The 15,969-nt window shown below is 34.6% G+C and overlaps 1 protein-coding gene across 1 annotated transcript in view; it reads right to left on the reverse strand.

The window, feature by feature from the left end:
• The window catches only part of LOC149801601 (GON-4-like protein), a 123,300-nt gene that overhangs the window by 46,668 nt on the left and 60,663 nt on the right, over window positions 1-15,969 (reverse strand). The window contains exons 15-19 of the mRNA XM_089955858.1: window positions 14,310-14,460; window positions 11,469-11,591; window positions 9,303-9,425; window positions 8,605-8,729; window positions 4,059-5,321 (exon numbers count right to left, since the gene is read on the reverse strand). Coding sequence (XP_089811984.1) covers window positions 4,059-5,321; window positions 8,605-8,729; window positions 9,303-9,425; window positions 11,469-11,591; window positions 14,310-14,460 — 1,785 coding nt within the window. The remainder of the gene's footprint in view (window positions 1-4,058; window positions 5,322-8,604; window positions 8,730-9,302; window positions 9,426-11,468; window positions 11,592-14,309; window positions 14,461-15,969) is intronic.

The raw sequence follows: 15,969 nt of genomic DNA on the forward strand, positions 1-15,969 counted from the left end.
TTTACCAGTTATGCCAATATACTATAAACCTACTGTTACATGACTAGCAATATATTTTACCAGTTATGCCAATATACTATAAACCTGTTACATGACTAGTGATATATTTTACCAGTTATGCCAATATACTTTAAACCTACTGTTACATGACTAGTGATATATTTTACCAGTCATGCCAAGATACAGTAAACCTACTGTTACATGACTAGTGATATATTTTACCAGTCATGCCAATATACTATAAACCTACTGTTACATGACTAGTGATATATTTTACCAGTCATGCCAAGATACTATAAACCTACTGTTACGTGACTAGTGATATATTTTACCAGTTATGCCAATATACTATAAACCTACTGTCACATGACTAGTGATATATTTCACCAGTCATGCCAAGATACTGTAAACCTACTGTTACATGACCAGTGATATATTTTACCAGTCATGCCAATATACTATAAACCTACTGTTACATGACTAGTGATATATTTTACCAGTTATGCCAAGATACTATAAACCTACTGTTACATGATTAGTGATATATTTTACCATTTATGCCAAGATACTATAAACCTACTGTTACATGACTAGTGATATATTTTACCATTTATGCCAAGATACTATAAACCTAATGTTTAATGATTAGTTACCAGTTATGCCAAGATAGTGTAAACCTACTGCCACATGACTAGTGATTTGGTTACCAGTTATGCCAAGATACTATAAACCTACAGCTATGTGACCAGTGATTTAGTTGTTGTTGTTGTTGTCGGGTTTAACGCCATTTTTCAGCACACGATAGGCTATACATGGCGGCCAGTATTAATGGTGGAGGAAGAACCCGGGAAAACCCCGGAAAGAACCACCGACCCTCGAGAAGCTACTGGCAAGCTTTCTCACATATCCACATTGGCCGAATCCGAGACTCGAACCTACGCAGACAGAGGTGAGATGGCAGTGATCCGTAACGGAGAGCGCATTAGACCACTCGGCCACTCGGGGCCCCCAGTGATTTAGTTATAGATGGATTCAGAGACTGGTTGGTGTAGTGTGCCATGATGAATTGTACTCCATCAAGTCAATGATTGTTACATGTGTACCAATTAAAGTTAAAATGAGTGAGGTGAATCAAATAAACTTTTTATTAATTGTTACCAATATGATGATCTGACTTGATGGCATTTCTGTTGGATTATGTTTTTGTCTGTTTGTTTTGAACTGAGCACATGTCAACTGGGGTAAATTTTGATTTAAATATACATAATATGCAGTCCAATGGAGGTTGTTCATATAATTATTTAATGACCTAAGGTAAGTTTTGTAATAAGTTGTCAGGCAACTGTTTGCTGTATTCTGATTGGTTATATACAGATTATGAATGTTACTTTGCATGTATTCATTATTATTTTGTTTATTAGACGTAAAATTTAATTATAGTTATTGACTAGTTTTTTTTTCTTCTTCAGTGAAGTATGAACCAACAAGAATCCCTCAAACAGACAGATGCTCGACTTGGCAAAAAGAACTTCCAGGAATTCAAGATATGATCATTTCTTCTTTTGAACCTTTTTTAACTACTGTGTTTTCAACCATTTCTTATATTCTTCACTGATAAAAAGGTTTTCAAATTAGCTGCTGTGGTGCATATATTGGATGTCAGCTTGGAAACCAGTTCCAATGAGGACAAAGTAGAAGTCATTAGAAGTCTTTGGGTGATAATCCTATGTCATAATGATCATCAATTCAAGGAGACTAGTGACATGAAGTCATGACTGACATATTGGATGTATGACTGGCACCATTTTCATTTAGGACTTTGTGAAAACCCTCATGTCATAATGATTATCCATTCAGGGCAAGTAGTGAGAACAAGACTTGTATGACAGTCATTGTGACAACCACAGTGGATGTATGGCTGGCACCATTTTCATTTAGGACCAACCAGGTATCAAAAGTAGTCTACTGGTGAAAACCATATGTTGTTAAAATCATCCAATTGGAGAGGAATAGAACTAACAATATTTTCAAGATTACTTTCCATTCATTATGAGTAGCAATAACAAGATTTTCAAGATGGCAGCAGTGGTGGGCATAACATATATCAGATCAGCACCATTTTCATTTAAGACCAACTGGACACCATAGAAAGCCTTTTGGTGAAAACCCCATGTCAATATTATGTTCTATTCAAGTAGAGATGTGTTAACAAGATATTTTTAAGATGGCTGTCATGGCAGTCATACTGGATTCAGATGGGCACCATTTTTTCAAAAGACCAGATATACATCATAAGATGTCTTCTAGTGAAAATCCAATGCAGATTTGACCATCAATGTAGAAGCAGCAACAAGAAGATTTTGAAGATGGTCACTGTAGTGGCCATAATGGATGTTAGACTGGTATCATTTTGATTCAGGACCATTAAGACATCATAAGTCTCTCAGTGAAAACCCCACATTGAGATGACCATCCATTCTGGAGGTGTAGAGATAATGAAATTTCAAGATGGCTGTGATGGTGGCCATACTGGGTTTCAGATTGGCCCCTTTTAATTTAGGATCAACTAGACAACTTGAGAAGTCTTTCAATGAAAACTGCATGTTGATATGACCAGCCATTCGACAGGAGTAGTGATAACAAGATTTTCAAGGTGGCTTGCAGAGTGGCTGTAATGAATGTTAGATCAGCACCAGTTTTAATGAGGACCAACTATACATCATACAAACTCTTTTAATGAAAACCCTATGTTGATATGACCATCCATTCGGGAGGAGTAGCGTTAACAAGACTGTCAAGACAGCCACTGTGGCAGTCATATTGGATGTTGAAGCAGGATCATTTTCATTTAGGATCAACTGGACCATGGGATTAATGTGTGTGTAAAGTTTCATGACAATCCCCCAAGTTGATTAGGAGGAGTAGTAACAAGAACCTTGAGCTAACAGATGGATGGACGATGGAAAACATACCATCCCATAAGCTCTTCTGGCCTATGACCAGTTAAGATCATCCAGTTTGCACAAGATGTTTCAAGTTCAAAGACCATTTTGTGCAGGTTTGCACTCAGCATTTAAAGAAACAAATGATACTGTTTTGACTGAATGGGGAAAACACTACAACAGTGGTAAAGAGCACTTTATGTGGATTATTTAGAAAACAATTCAAATAGACCATAGAACTGGATAGCTCTCTATCAGATATGCTTCAGAATTTTTATTGATGTGTAAAACACCACAGAATCTAACAATTTATTCTTACTAATTTAGAAACATGTAATTCTGCGGTATAATACAGGGTTGGCAAGTCCATCATTTCATACTTTAATGAAGCAAAACCTGCTGTGCATCAATAATGAAAACGCTTTCTTTATATAACACAACATCAATGTAATTCAGTTGACTTTAAAATGATTCCAAAATCTGACAATAAATTTCTCCCAAGCTGACCAAAGAGTCTAAAAGAGTCATCTTTATTCAAATACAAGCTCCGTGTCCTGAGCAGCTGTGTACATATTTTGATGGAAAGGGCATTTCATTCTGTGTAAAATATTGTAATGGGCACAATACAAATGTATGCCTTACATTCTGAAAACCAGTACAGTTACTATGTAGTCAGTGTTTTGCTGATGGACAAAATTAAAAAGAGTGCCTATTCTGAAATACTTGTACATATATTTTATTTCGGTATTTGCTTCGTTTTAAAAGGAAATGAACTTTTACCTCACATTTCCAACAAAGAGTGATGAACAAATAATAAAGGCTTACCTTTATGAACACAGATATACTTCTGAATGCAAACTTCAAGTGAAACTTTAATAAACTCACCCCAGTGTAACCTGGCCTCTTCTACAGACTGGCCACTTGTTGTATTTTTGTCCCAAAAAGGCTGTTCTAATAAAACCTCTATAAAATGGCTAGAATGTTGAGTTCCGACTGGGTCTAGTTTGGGAAAGTTTCATATGAAACTAAGAATGGTCTTGTGAAAGTGAATAGTGAGTCTGTAAAGTTCAAAATAAACATTCTAGCTTGCAGTATGTAAAAGAGGGAGAACTATACCCGATTGTTGTGCTGGCAGCCATAAGATTGGCAAGGTGGTCATCATCATCATCCATGCAATCTTCCTGACTGTCATAAACAAGACCGTCTTCCTCACTTTGAGTCTCATCACTAGCCACCTCCTGCACCAATTTTGCAGTGGGTTTCTTCTTCTGCAACTTTTTGTTTGATGTCCTAGCATTTTCATTTCTATTTGAGTTTCTATTGTCAACGTCATCTGCATCCATTGCATCATCTGAGATAGACTCAAGTGTGTCGTATTCACTGGCTGTGTCATTTTTGGAACCACAATCTTCATCCACTTCAAGCTTATCAGACTTCTGTCCTGATACTGTAGATAATGGTATAGTGGCTGCTTTTGGGAGAATTTTCTGTGGACCAATGACAATATTTCTTAACCTTGGACTTCCTCTGAGTCCATGCATTGCTGCCTTCATTTTTAAATTTGTGGCAACTTTTTTGACAGGTGAGATGTGAGGACTATACACAAAACCTTTGGGTAAGATTGCTTTAGCTTGGCGCTGCAACTCTCTTCTCCGCGGACTGTCTTTCTTCTCAAGAAAAGGGGATACTGGCTTCTTAGGTGAGGATGAAACGGGTTTGGGTACAACGGGTCTGTAACGAGGTCTCACCTTCACTGGGGTGGTTTCCTGAAGTATTCTATCATTTGGAGATATGAAGTACTGGGCATATGATGCCATAATTTCTACAGCCAATGTTGCTGCTGGAGTAGACTGTGAGGAATTAATAATCTGACTTTGTGGGGTACGAGGCGAATCAAAAACTACTTCTGAATGGTCCACTACATCTTTATTTGGTGTGTTCTTGGAATTTTCTTCTGTTGACATTACACTACTCTGTAAAGCACTAATGGGTGGTAACGTTTGAACTTGGGGAGTTGACAGGATATTTCCAGCACTGTTTATTACCACTATGGTTGGATTGACACATGTCACAGCAATCTGACTGGAAGCATGCATGGTTGGCAGCTGAACAGCAGCATTAGCTGAGAGACTGGAAGTTTCCACTCTTACTTGTGAATCACCTGATACAGAATCTCTTTGTGTGGCACTATTGCTCATAGATGGCGACTTTTGCTCAAGGGTTCTATTGATTTGATTATTCCTATCAACCACAAAAACTGTAATAGGATAGCTTTTTCCAGTTAGTCCATTAGTTCCTGATGGAAGCAGCGGCACAAATTTTTGATGTTCTTTTGAAGACTGAACCTGGAAATTAAGCCTTCTGCTTGCTATGCGACGTCTGAAATAGATTGCAGAGAAATTATGACATCTGATACAAAGCTAGGTTTTATGTAGGAAATATAAGAGCTTATTTATCCTTCTCACTGTAACTTATAAAACAAACCACACTCACATACCTTTAATTAAGTTTATGTGGGATAGATATCACTCAACTGGCTCCTAAATATTATTAATATGTGCATATTTCGATCCTGAACAAACACATCCAAGATCTTCCAAAAAGCTTTTAACAACCTCAGATCAGAAATACAGCATGGTAGTAGCTCAGCCTATCAGATGACAAAATGCCTGGTTATTTAATTATGCACATATATTGTTCTTGAGAATATGAGCTTATATTTTAAATTTGATCAAAATCCGATTGGAAACAGAACCCCAATTATAGTGGTAAGAAGCTCAGCTAATTAAATACCAGAAAGCCTCATTAACAGATGCCATTCAAAAGCTTATAATGTCTTACATAATTTCATTTCTAACCATGCAGGACACAATCCATTGTTGCAGATGTGTCTGCATAATTTTAATAAGGTATCTATGATCTTTTATGTTTAAAATGCTTTTGTTATATTTCAACATCTACATTTCAATTTAAATGTATGGACTATGCAGTCTAAAACAAAGAATTCTTATCTTGCATAATAAGTTTGATCAAATCTGCTCAGAAATGTATCGCCTAGAACGGCTACAAACTCCGACTCCAAGATGCCTTATTATTATGCATGATTCCTGCTCATAATGAAAGGAGTCTACAATCATGATTAAAAAGGTTTTATCATAAAATATGAGCTCATTAAACACGTTTTTATCATAAAATATGAGATTATTAAAAAGATTTTATCATAAAATATGAGATTATTAAAAAGATTTTATCATAAAATATGAGCTCATTAAACATGTTTTTATCAGAAGATATGAGATTATTAAAAAGGTTTTATCATAAAATATGAGATTATTAAAAAGATTTTATCATAAAATATGAGATTATTAAAAAGATTTTATCATAAAATATGAGCTCATTAAACATGTTTTTATCAGAAGATATGAGATTATTAAAAAGATTTTATCATAAAATATGAGATTATTAAAAAGATTTTATCATAAAATATGAGATTATTAAAAAGATTTTATCATAAAATATGAGCTTATTAAAAAGATTTTATCATAAAATATGAGCTCATTAAACATGTTTTTATCAGAAGATATGAGATTATTAAAAAGGTTTTATCATAAAATATGAGATTATTAAAAAGATTTTATCATAAAATATGAGCTCATTAAACATGCTTTTATCAGAAGATATGAGATTATTAAAAAGATTTTATCATAAAAGATGAGCTAATTAAAAAGATTTTATCATAAAATATGAGCTCATCAAACATGTTTTTATCATAAAATATGAGATTATTAAAAAGATTTTATCATAATATGATAAGCTTATTAAACACATTTTAGCATAAGATATGAGATTATTAAAAAATGTTTATATTTAGGCGTTAGCTTTTTAAAAAAGTTCTATCCTAATCTGGTCAGAAATGCTGTACAAGTTCAACCAATCAGATGCAATATCACCTCATGAATTTACACATATTATACTCATCAAACTTAACCAAATTACTGATGATATAAAGCCTAGAAATTTGTGTGAATTCTAAAGAGAAAAACAGCCTCTAGAGTGTAGCAATTTCAGCCAATCTAAGGAAAGAATTCCTCTCTGAAATGTGTGGATGTTACTGTTTACCAGAGTCATCCAAGAGCTTGATAATATGAGTTTTATGAGATGAGAATCTCATCAGATATATGGCCTCTGGAGTCATACCATGCAATCAGCTGCCATATTAATATGCATATATTTTGTTCATAGTCTAACATGTGTTTGATTCTAACATAAATTTACATCCTAAGTTAAAATGAAATTTGATCAGAAATATGACATCCAGTGTGGTAAAAGCACCATCAGAAGCAAGATAACCACATTAACATGCAGGGATGTTGCAAAAACTCAACGTTTATACAAAGTATCATTAAAATTTGACCTCTATGGTGGTAACAAGTTCAGCCAATTAGAGAGGAAACAGACAATCAGATGGACGATCTCCTCATTTACATCCATTTGTGTTACTCATCATGAAAGCCTTCCAAGATCTTAATAATATGAGCCTTTATACCAAATTTGATAAAATTCTGTTAAAACTATGGCCGTCAGAATGGTACTAGTCTCAGCTGATATAAATACTGTTTCTAACTACTTAACTCATCCAAGACCTTGATGACCTGAATTTATAAACCAGGTGAAATTAAACTCCAATCAAAACTAGAATCTCTAAAGCAGCAGCAAGCTCAGCCAATCAGAAACGAGCTCATTTAATCAAAGTTTCTAAACTCATAATCAAACACATCCTGGACCTTGATAAGTCCGATTATGTCTGAAATGATTTGGTGGGTGTTATGGGTTTAACACCATTTTTCAGCACATGACAGGCTATACATGGTGGCCAATATATTTTGTGGAGGAAGGTCCCATGAAAACTGTGGGAAAAAACCCATGGGAAGCTGCTGGCAAGCTTTCTTACCTACCCAAATTTGCTGATTTTGAGACTGAATCCACATGAAGTGAGGAAAGATGTCAATCATCTCTAAAGGCTAGTGCCGTAGACCATTATGGCAACACAGGGCCCCCATTTACAAATGACACCCTCAGAGTGCAATGAAGTTTTGTTAATCATATGCAAGAACACTTCATTATATGCATAAATCTGACTCAAAATCAACTGTTTGAGGGATTGCTCATATAAGCCTACATACTAAGTAGGAAAACAAATCAGATGCATGATCATAATTATATTTGTCCAAGATCCAGATGAAGTGATAAAAATCTGTGCAGAAATTATGTCTCTCAAATGCAAAGAAAAAGTGTTCATGAAAAATTGATGTGTGACACATAAAAAGTGAAAACAACTGTTGCAGCACCATTCCATATACTGACTTGGCTGACATGTTGCACTGCTCCAGCCAAAAACAACTAGAAGCCTGAAACACACATGTACACATAATATACAGTGAACATCCAATATGGCATCCAGTGAAGCATGGAGCAAACGGAGGAGTCCTATTTCAAAATCGAAAAATTGTACTCATCAATGAAAATTTGATTTGGTGTCAGTATTGTGACATTCACAAACAGGCTATCAACACTACAAGTTAGCAACAGAACAGGCTATCAACACTACAAGTTAGCAACAGAACATGATGTCAGACTCCAAATCATGAGTGCATGAAAGTACCTTTTAGACATTCCACACTGCAGCTGGAGACTGTCAACTGAAGTGCTGGAAAGAGGTTTGAGTTCCTCCTTGTCAGACTCCCCTAGAGGAATCACTGGGGCAGATACTGGTCGTTCTGGCATATCCTGCATAATCAGTAAATTTCCTGAACTCTCAGTTGTAGCATGTTTATGATACTAAAATGTTTGAGAATTTTAGAGAGCAACTAAATTTACAAAAATTACATTCAAATAAAAAAACATGCAGCAAGTTGAAACAAGCATTATGCATGATGCCAATTAGAAATATAACATAATTTTGTGTTGCCAAAGACAAATTTACTAAATGGAAAACCCTAAAACATGATTTACATCACTTTAATCAGATATGACAAGAGCATATTTTTATCTAAAATTTCTTTAAATATGGTGTGACATATGACAGCAGCATTGATTAATCTAAAAATCTTTAAATATGGAAGTATAAAAACATCAATGGATAATGCATATACCAATGCAAACAATTAAATGTTAGAACACAAAAAAGCAAAATAATTGCAAACAAAAATATACATGCATTTTTAATAGAATGGAGAGTGAAAATGTGGAGAGCAAAATGATGAATGATAAAAGAACGAACAAAATATGAATACATTTCATGAATGGATTTAACTATGTTTAAGTATATTTCTGGACATAACTATAATAAAAAGTATTTACATCCTCTGAGGTAAGGTCCTCCAAGTTAGTTTTGCTGACTGGCAAATTAATACTGCTACACCTTCGTCTCAGCCTATGTTGATCCTGAGCCAGGGATTGCCTTTGATGCAGATATATGTATTCCTTCAATTAAAAAAATAATTATAAATATTCTTGACTAAGGCCTGTGAAATACTTGAATGCTACAAAAAAATATAGAATCCAATCTGCTAGCAATGAATGTCAAGCACAGAATATTAAAAACTATGTATTTCAACAACTGAATGAACACAAGTGGTTCTGACAATCATTTTCATTAACAAAATTTGATTCTCTGAGTATTTCTCACAAAGTTTGTTACATTATCTTGAGTGTTGATGAATCTTTTTTTTACAACAAGTCATTTAAAGGTTTATCCATTTTTAGTTTTGTCAGGCAAATTTGATGATGAAATTTTATCATTTGAACAAATTTTAAAGCCTCTATGCTAGGATGCTTTCTGTCAAATATTCTCAAATTCTGTTGAGGTGTTTAAGCCATTTAAAGGTTTATTTATTTATTTTTTGTAATGATGGCTGTATCTGATGATGAATTGTTACCATTTTTATAAATCTGAAACGTCTTCATGCCAGGATACTTTCTGTCAAATCTGATACAATTCTCTTTGGCAATTCTGGAGAAAATTCAGTATAATGCTTTCTGATTTTTGCAACAGTTTCCATCTTTGATGGAGGATCAGCATTTACGCAGTGAAATCCCTCAAAACTGAAAACTCTTCGGACCTCAATTTTTTCAGTTTTGATAAGTTTTAAGTTTCCTGAGATTTTTGCTGATGTGAAAAAAGTCTCTTTTTAACGTGACAAGAGAGAGTCACAGACAGACAGACAGACAGAAATATAACTCAGTCACAAAAGCATCCATGTCTGTGTGTGTAAAAGTGCACAAGATTAAGAAAGCTCATACGTTTTAATTGTATATTTAATACATGCATTTAATGAAGAATTAGCTGAAGAATATAAATTCCTACCAAGAATCTTATCCTGTCACATGGATAAATACAGTTACTCCACATAAAAATACATTTCTCGACACAAGCAACATCTGAAAGTCCATTGGAATTATGCATGATACTCCAAAATGTTTAAAAAAATCTGTATAAATTCATAATGATCACAGTTCAAGAGCCTGGGTTGCAAAAGCATGGAGCACTGTCTGTTCTTTCTTAAATCGTTCTTAAACTAATATGGCTGCTGTTAACACCTTTGATCATTTTAGTGAATCTGACATTTTGGATACTGCATTGTAGGCTCTGTGTGCAAAAATCAGAAGGCCAAATTCCTGGCTAATAAAGAGCTGATATTTAATTGAAAAACACAATACTCTATTGGTCTTGTATCCAAATGATAGCCTATTATAAGACCTAATCTGTGTCAGTGCATATGTCAAGTGTTGTTTTAACACCACGTGCCCTTGGGGTATTTTCCTGGTCCTTGTCTCAGATCAGACCACTACAGTACCTGTTAACCATAATTAATCTATCCCAGTGTGTCAGGAATTTAGCAGCTAAATTTTTTTTCCAAGTTTCAACTGAGTTTCAGTTTAATGGGATATTTTTAAGCATAAAAATGAAATTTGGGATCAAAATTTGTTTCCATATTTAGGGTTGAGGGGTTTAGGTTTACTGGAGAAAAAAATGAGGTTTCAATTTTGAGAAGTTTCATTACATATTAAAGCAACTGGTCTGTTGGTCTCTGAGAAGCTGAAAATAAAAGCTGTTGATCAGCTTGTTTTATTTTTAGCAACAGTGGCCATATTTGATGACAGATCTGCATAATTTTAAGACTTGAAAGTCCTTGATGCCAAATTACTTTCTGTAAAATAGGGTCAGATTCCTAAGAGCAGATTTTGTGAGGGAGTCAAGTAAAGTTCTTTCAATTTTCAGTAAAGGTGGCCATATCAAATGGCAGATCAGCACATTTTGTAAAAAAATTTGAAGCCCTTCATGCCAGGATGCTCTCTGCTATATTTGGTAAAAATTGGTCCACTGGTTTTTGAAAAGATGTTTCCAATAGCACATGATGTATGCAAGACAATACATTTACTCACTTGGTTTTACTGAGAGGTTATTATAAAAAGAAAAACAAACTGTCTTCTCTTGATCTTACAGGTTGAGCAGAAAACCCTTACCAGGCACCAGGCAGGGCTGTTATGGGGATCAAACATCTGATCCTTAGGACTTCTCATCATCCAGGGTTCAAAGTTCACTATACTTCTGGGGAAGTCTGGTGTTCTTTTCTCCTTCCTGTAAAACTATAAGACACACGAGTCCTTCAAAGGGATGTGAAATGTTCACCATTTTCATATAGACATTGCTTTTGTTGAAAACCTCATGACTTTCTATCCAGGAGGAGTTGCAATAGTAAAATGGCTGCCATGGTGGCCATTTTGGAAGTCAGAAATCTACCATTTCCATTTAGGACCAGTGAGACATTGTATGCCTTTTAGTGAAAACTACATGCTGATATGACCATCCCTGCAAGAACACTAGCGATAATAAAACATTAAAAATGGCCACTATGGCATCCATATTGAATATCAACCTGCATCATTTAAGACTGACTTGGCTTTGGGATAAATGCTAGGGGCAAACAAGCAAAAAAATAATACCTGACAGCCATTTATCCCAATGTGAAAGCTCAGTCAGAAAATCCTACACGTAGCTTAAAAAAATGATAATGTGAAAAATTATAACGGATTGTTTTTCTACAGCAACAAATATTTGACAGTAAAATTGTCCCTACAGGTACCTACAGCAGATTGCCAAATTATCTCCATGTAATACTGGAGATGAGTGTTGGATGTTTATTTCTATTGATAATAAATTTTACTAATCTACATATTTCAGCTACTTGTTATCTGATTAAGTAATCACAATCTATATTACTAGCTCCATGAGGTGATCCCTTAAGAAAGAAAACCAGTGAATCTTTTATTGACACACAGCATATGAGAGCAGTATCTTTCATCTTTGACTTTACACACCAAATGATCTAGTCATATGCTTTCCTACTGACTAGTGGAAAACACAGGCACTCGTTGTAGATGCCTATGGCATGTGTTTCTGTTGGCTAACTTTAGCTAAAGAATACAGAATGAAACCAATTTGCAATTTGTTTGTAGTTGTTAGACTAGAAAAAATAACACCTTGAAGGTTTACATTTACATTACATTTTACAAACAGGAATAATATTAGGAATTGGATTAACATTAACCTGAATCATAATGAAGTAAACTTAGATAATATAAAAGACATGTTTCTGGTCATGGGTGGCCAACCACTAGAAAGATGACAGACAACAAGATATCAAGTCTGGTTACCCATCAACACCCTCAAAGGTCTGGGGGCTGACTAAGGATTACAAAACACAATTCAGCTATTTTTTCTTTACTGATCTCAAACAGATTAATAATTATGTCAATATGTATGCACATCATATAAGCAGGAATGATGGCAAGCTGCAAGTATTGTATGAAACAATTTGTCAAGTAATCTGAGACAAATGTAGTAATTTATCAGGTTTTCAAAGCTGGTTGCCCAGTGAATCCAGTTAGTTTAGGTGAAATGATAACAAACTGGTGTTAATGGAAGGACAGAAGAGACAATGGACAGCAGGATTCACACAGGTTCTTTTGGTCTATGACCAGTTGATTTAAAAACACCAATTACTTTGAATTATAAGTCTTCAACAATAATAGCATCTGTCCTTGCATTCTTGGATTATGACCTATTTAAGCCTAACATACATTCTATGTGCCTTAAGGATTTAAAAACTAAATAAAAAGTAAGCAAAGTTAATTACAACATTTTCATGCATAAGGTAAGGTCATAAAAGTTCACAATCATTCAACCAGACTATGACCTTTCAGGCATAACTGTCAAGTTACTGGGCAGAGATAAGGAGTAATCAAGATCTATCTCTATACCTTAAGGACAGGTGTGAGGCTGATTACAATTGTAATCGTAATTGATTGTAAATTATTACAGTGTGAGAAGTGATCATAATCATTGATTTCAGAAGCTTTTAATCATATACTGTCCTTCATTTTGGCAGTGTAATCACACAGTGTAATCATGATTACAAAAACAAAACAAATCAGTCATTATATTCTTAATAATTGTAAGAATAATAAAAGTTTCCATAAACAAAAGACCATGAATGTTGACTAAAGAATGGGTCATTTTAGGAGGCCAATACACAATATAATTATCAATAATCAATTAGAAAGTTAAATTGTTTTACAGTTATGCAATGTGATATATGTTCTGAATGAAAAAAGATAAGCAAAAACAAAGTAATCATAATCATGAGTTCCAAATAAAGTGTAACTGTAATAGACATCATGAGTACCAAACAATCTGTAATCATAGTTGTAATTGAGCACCTGTAATCGACCCCATACCTGCTTAATAAGCATTACAGGACAAGTGCAGAAAACAAAAACAATGAATCAGTGACCTTGACTTTGGGTAAAAAAACCTGCCGGTGAGACATGAGATACCACAAAACTGTGAAGCATGTGTACCATGCTTAATCCCTGAATCTCAAACACTTTTTATGATATAAAGCAGAAAAAACCTTCCCCCAAACCATAACATTAAAGCCAATGACCTTCACCCTGAGAAAAATTGTCAAATGTGCAATGCAACACATTTTCTATCATAGCAAATACTACATCCCCCTTTTTTTTTCCTTTGAAATGGCTGAGAGCAAAAATAAAAATTTTAAGGCTCAATGTGTGTAAATTCAAAGAGTCAATTTTACAGAAATATTCATAACTCTGAAGTTTGTTTAGATCTAGCCTATCATCTTTAAACATGGGGTCTGGCGAAATATATTCAAACAATCCTTCAAAAGGAACAATAATGACTGACATGACTGATTAGTGGCTACTGCAAGGCATAACAGAAAGAAAAAAAATGGATGCTGGAAATAAAGATAATTGAGAACAGAAACTTGAAAGACATACCTTCACTGCATTATCTGGTGCTTTTTTGGCACTCAGATTTTTAATTCTAATTTTAATCTGCTCCACAGTCTTGCATGGCAACAAAAATTTCTTGATGAGCTCACAATAAAGAGGCAGGTGTCGGAACTGCTCCAAGCCAAGAGATAATAAACTAAAAGGGACAAATAATTCTGAATTAATGTGATTAATCTGGTATCAAGAACTAGACAATACACAGAAAGTACTTGTGTATCTGAGTCTAATAGAAAGAAAACTTAACTACACGAGTGTTAGTCTTTGTAACTTTTGTAATTGAGGAGACATCATTCATCTGATGAATCCCAAAGAAACACTACGACTGCTAGGCCAAGTGAGAGCCCAAAATTACTATCAAGCTACTTTTTTATTATTACTGGGAGATGACCAAAGATATGATGCATGCCTGGGATGCCAGAATTAAAGTAAAACTCCTGATACAGCCCGAGGTAAGTACTGTGCAAAAAAACATCCTACAAATAATAGTCTTGTTCCTATGTACCCTAATGTAAGCACTCATTATTCTGTGTGTCACTGAATGTGTTTTGTGTCTTTATATTATACTGGTGCTCTAGGTTCACATTCCCATATTGTTTCTAAGGAATAAAGTACCAATATCCATATGTGTGTGTGTGTGTGCGTGTGTGTGAGGCACCGTTGTCTCTTATTAGTTGCTCATGCACCAGGTATAGTGTTTTTGAAAAAAGCCAAGGTTCAGGAGATCTCAATCAATATTACAAAAATCCGTGATAGATGAACAAGATCAACAAGCATCCAGACCTGATTCCAGAGTACAGGCCTGAGGAGATGTCATCAACAGTATTTGCCAGGCCCTGCAACTGGGCACTACATGATAAGTACCCTCAAAGGACTGAGGTGCTCCAAGCTATACTTCAACACATTTTTAGTGAGACTAATCAGTGTTTCCCTTTGTGCACATTTGTGCGTCAGAGACCCGCATTGGAGATATCTGACGTACACTGTTTAGAATGAGGGATGGCATCATGCATACTTCGAGCATAGGCATCATTATGACAGAGTAGCTTCCCCATATCTCATGAGCTCTCACACGATTTCCATTAAGCTCAGCAACATGTCATCCTGAAAAACTAACCACAATGCTTGTCGGACTAGAAAATAATCTCCAGATGAAAATGGCATGCACTCAGAATCAGTAGCCATAAAAGTGAAAGAAGCAGAACACAAAAAAGAAACACCTGATCTAATTTTAATGAAAAATGTAGAAAATAATTCCCTTGACTGGAATACAGAACATCCACTGAGATTACTGCTGTGACTTCTGAGTGTATGATTGCAAAGACTGCAAAAGTGAATAATCCATGTTCTGAAGTTTAAAAATTTCTGTTATATATCATTGGGATCAATAAAATTAATCTGTTGGGCAAAGTTCACATTTGAAAAAACCTCTCTGTTTTCTTTTAAATGGGTAATGTACAGTTGTTATAAATAGCAAATAAGGAAAATACTATTATGGTATTCTTAAGCAGTAGTTACTTTTTTAAGAATATTCTCAAATTTATATGAGTGGAATTAAAGAAATGATAATAAAATGGCAAAAACAATTTTGATTGCTTTATTTTATGTTTTAATGTAGCAAAAAAGGGTAATCCATATGCAGTCTTGT

The sequence above is a fragment of the Sinohyriopsis cumingii genome, chromosome 4 (assembly GCF_028554795.1).
Source record: "Sinohyriopsis cumingii isolate HCF-2022 chromosome 4, ASM2855479v2, whole genome shotgun sequence".
Taxonomy (NCBI): Eukaryota; Metazoa; Mollusca; class Bivalvia; order Unionida; family Unionidae; genus Sinohyriopsis; species Sinohyriopsis cumingii.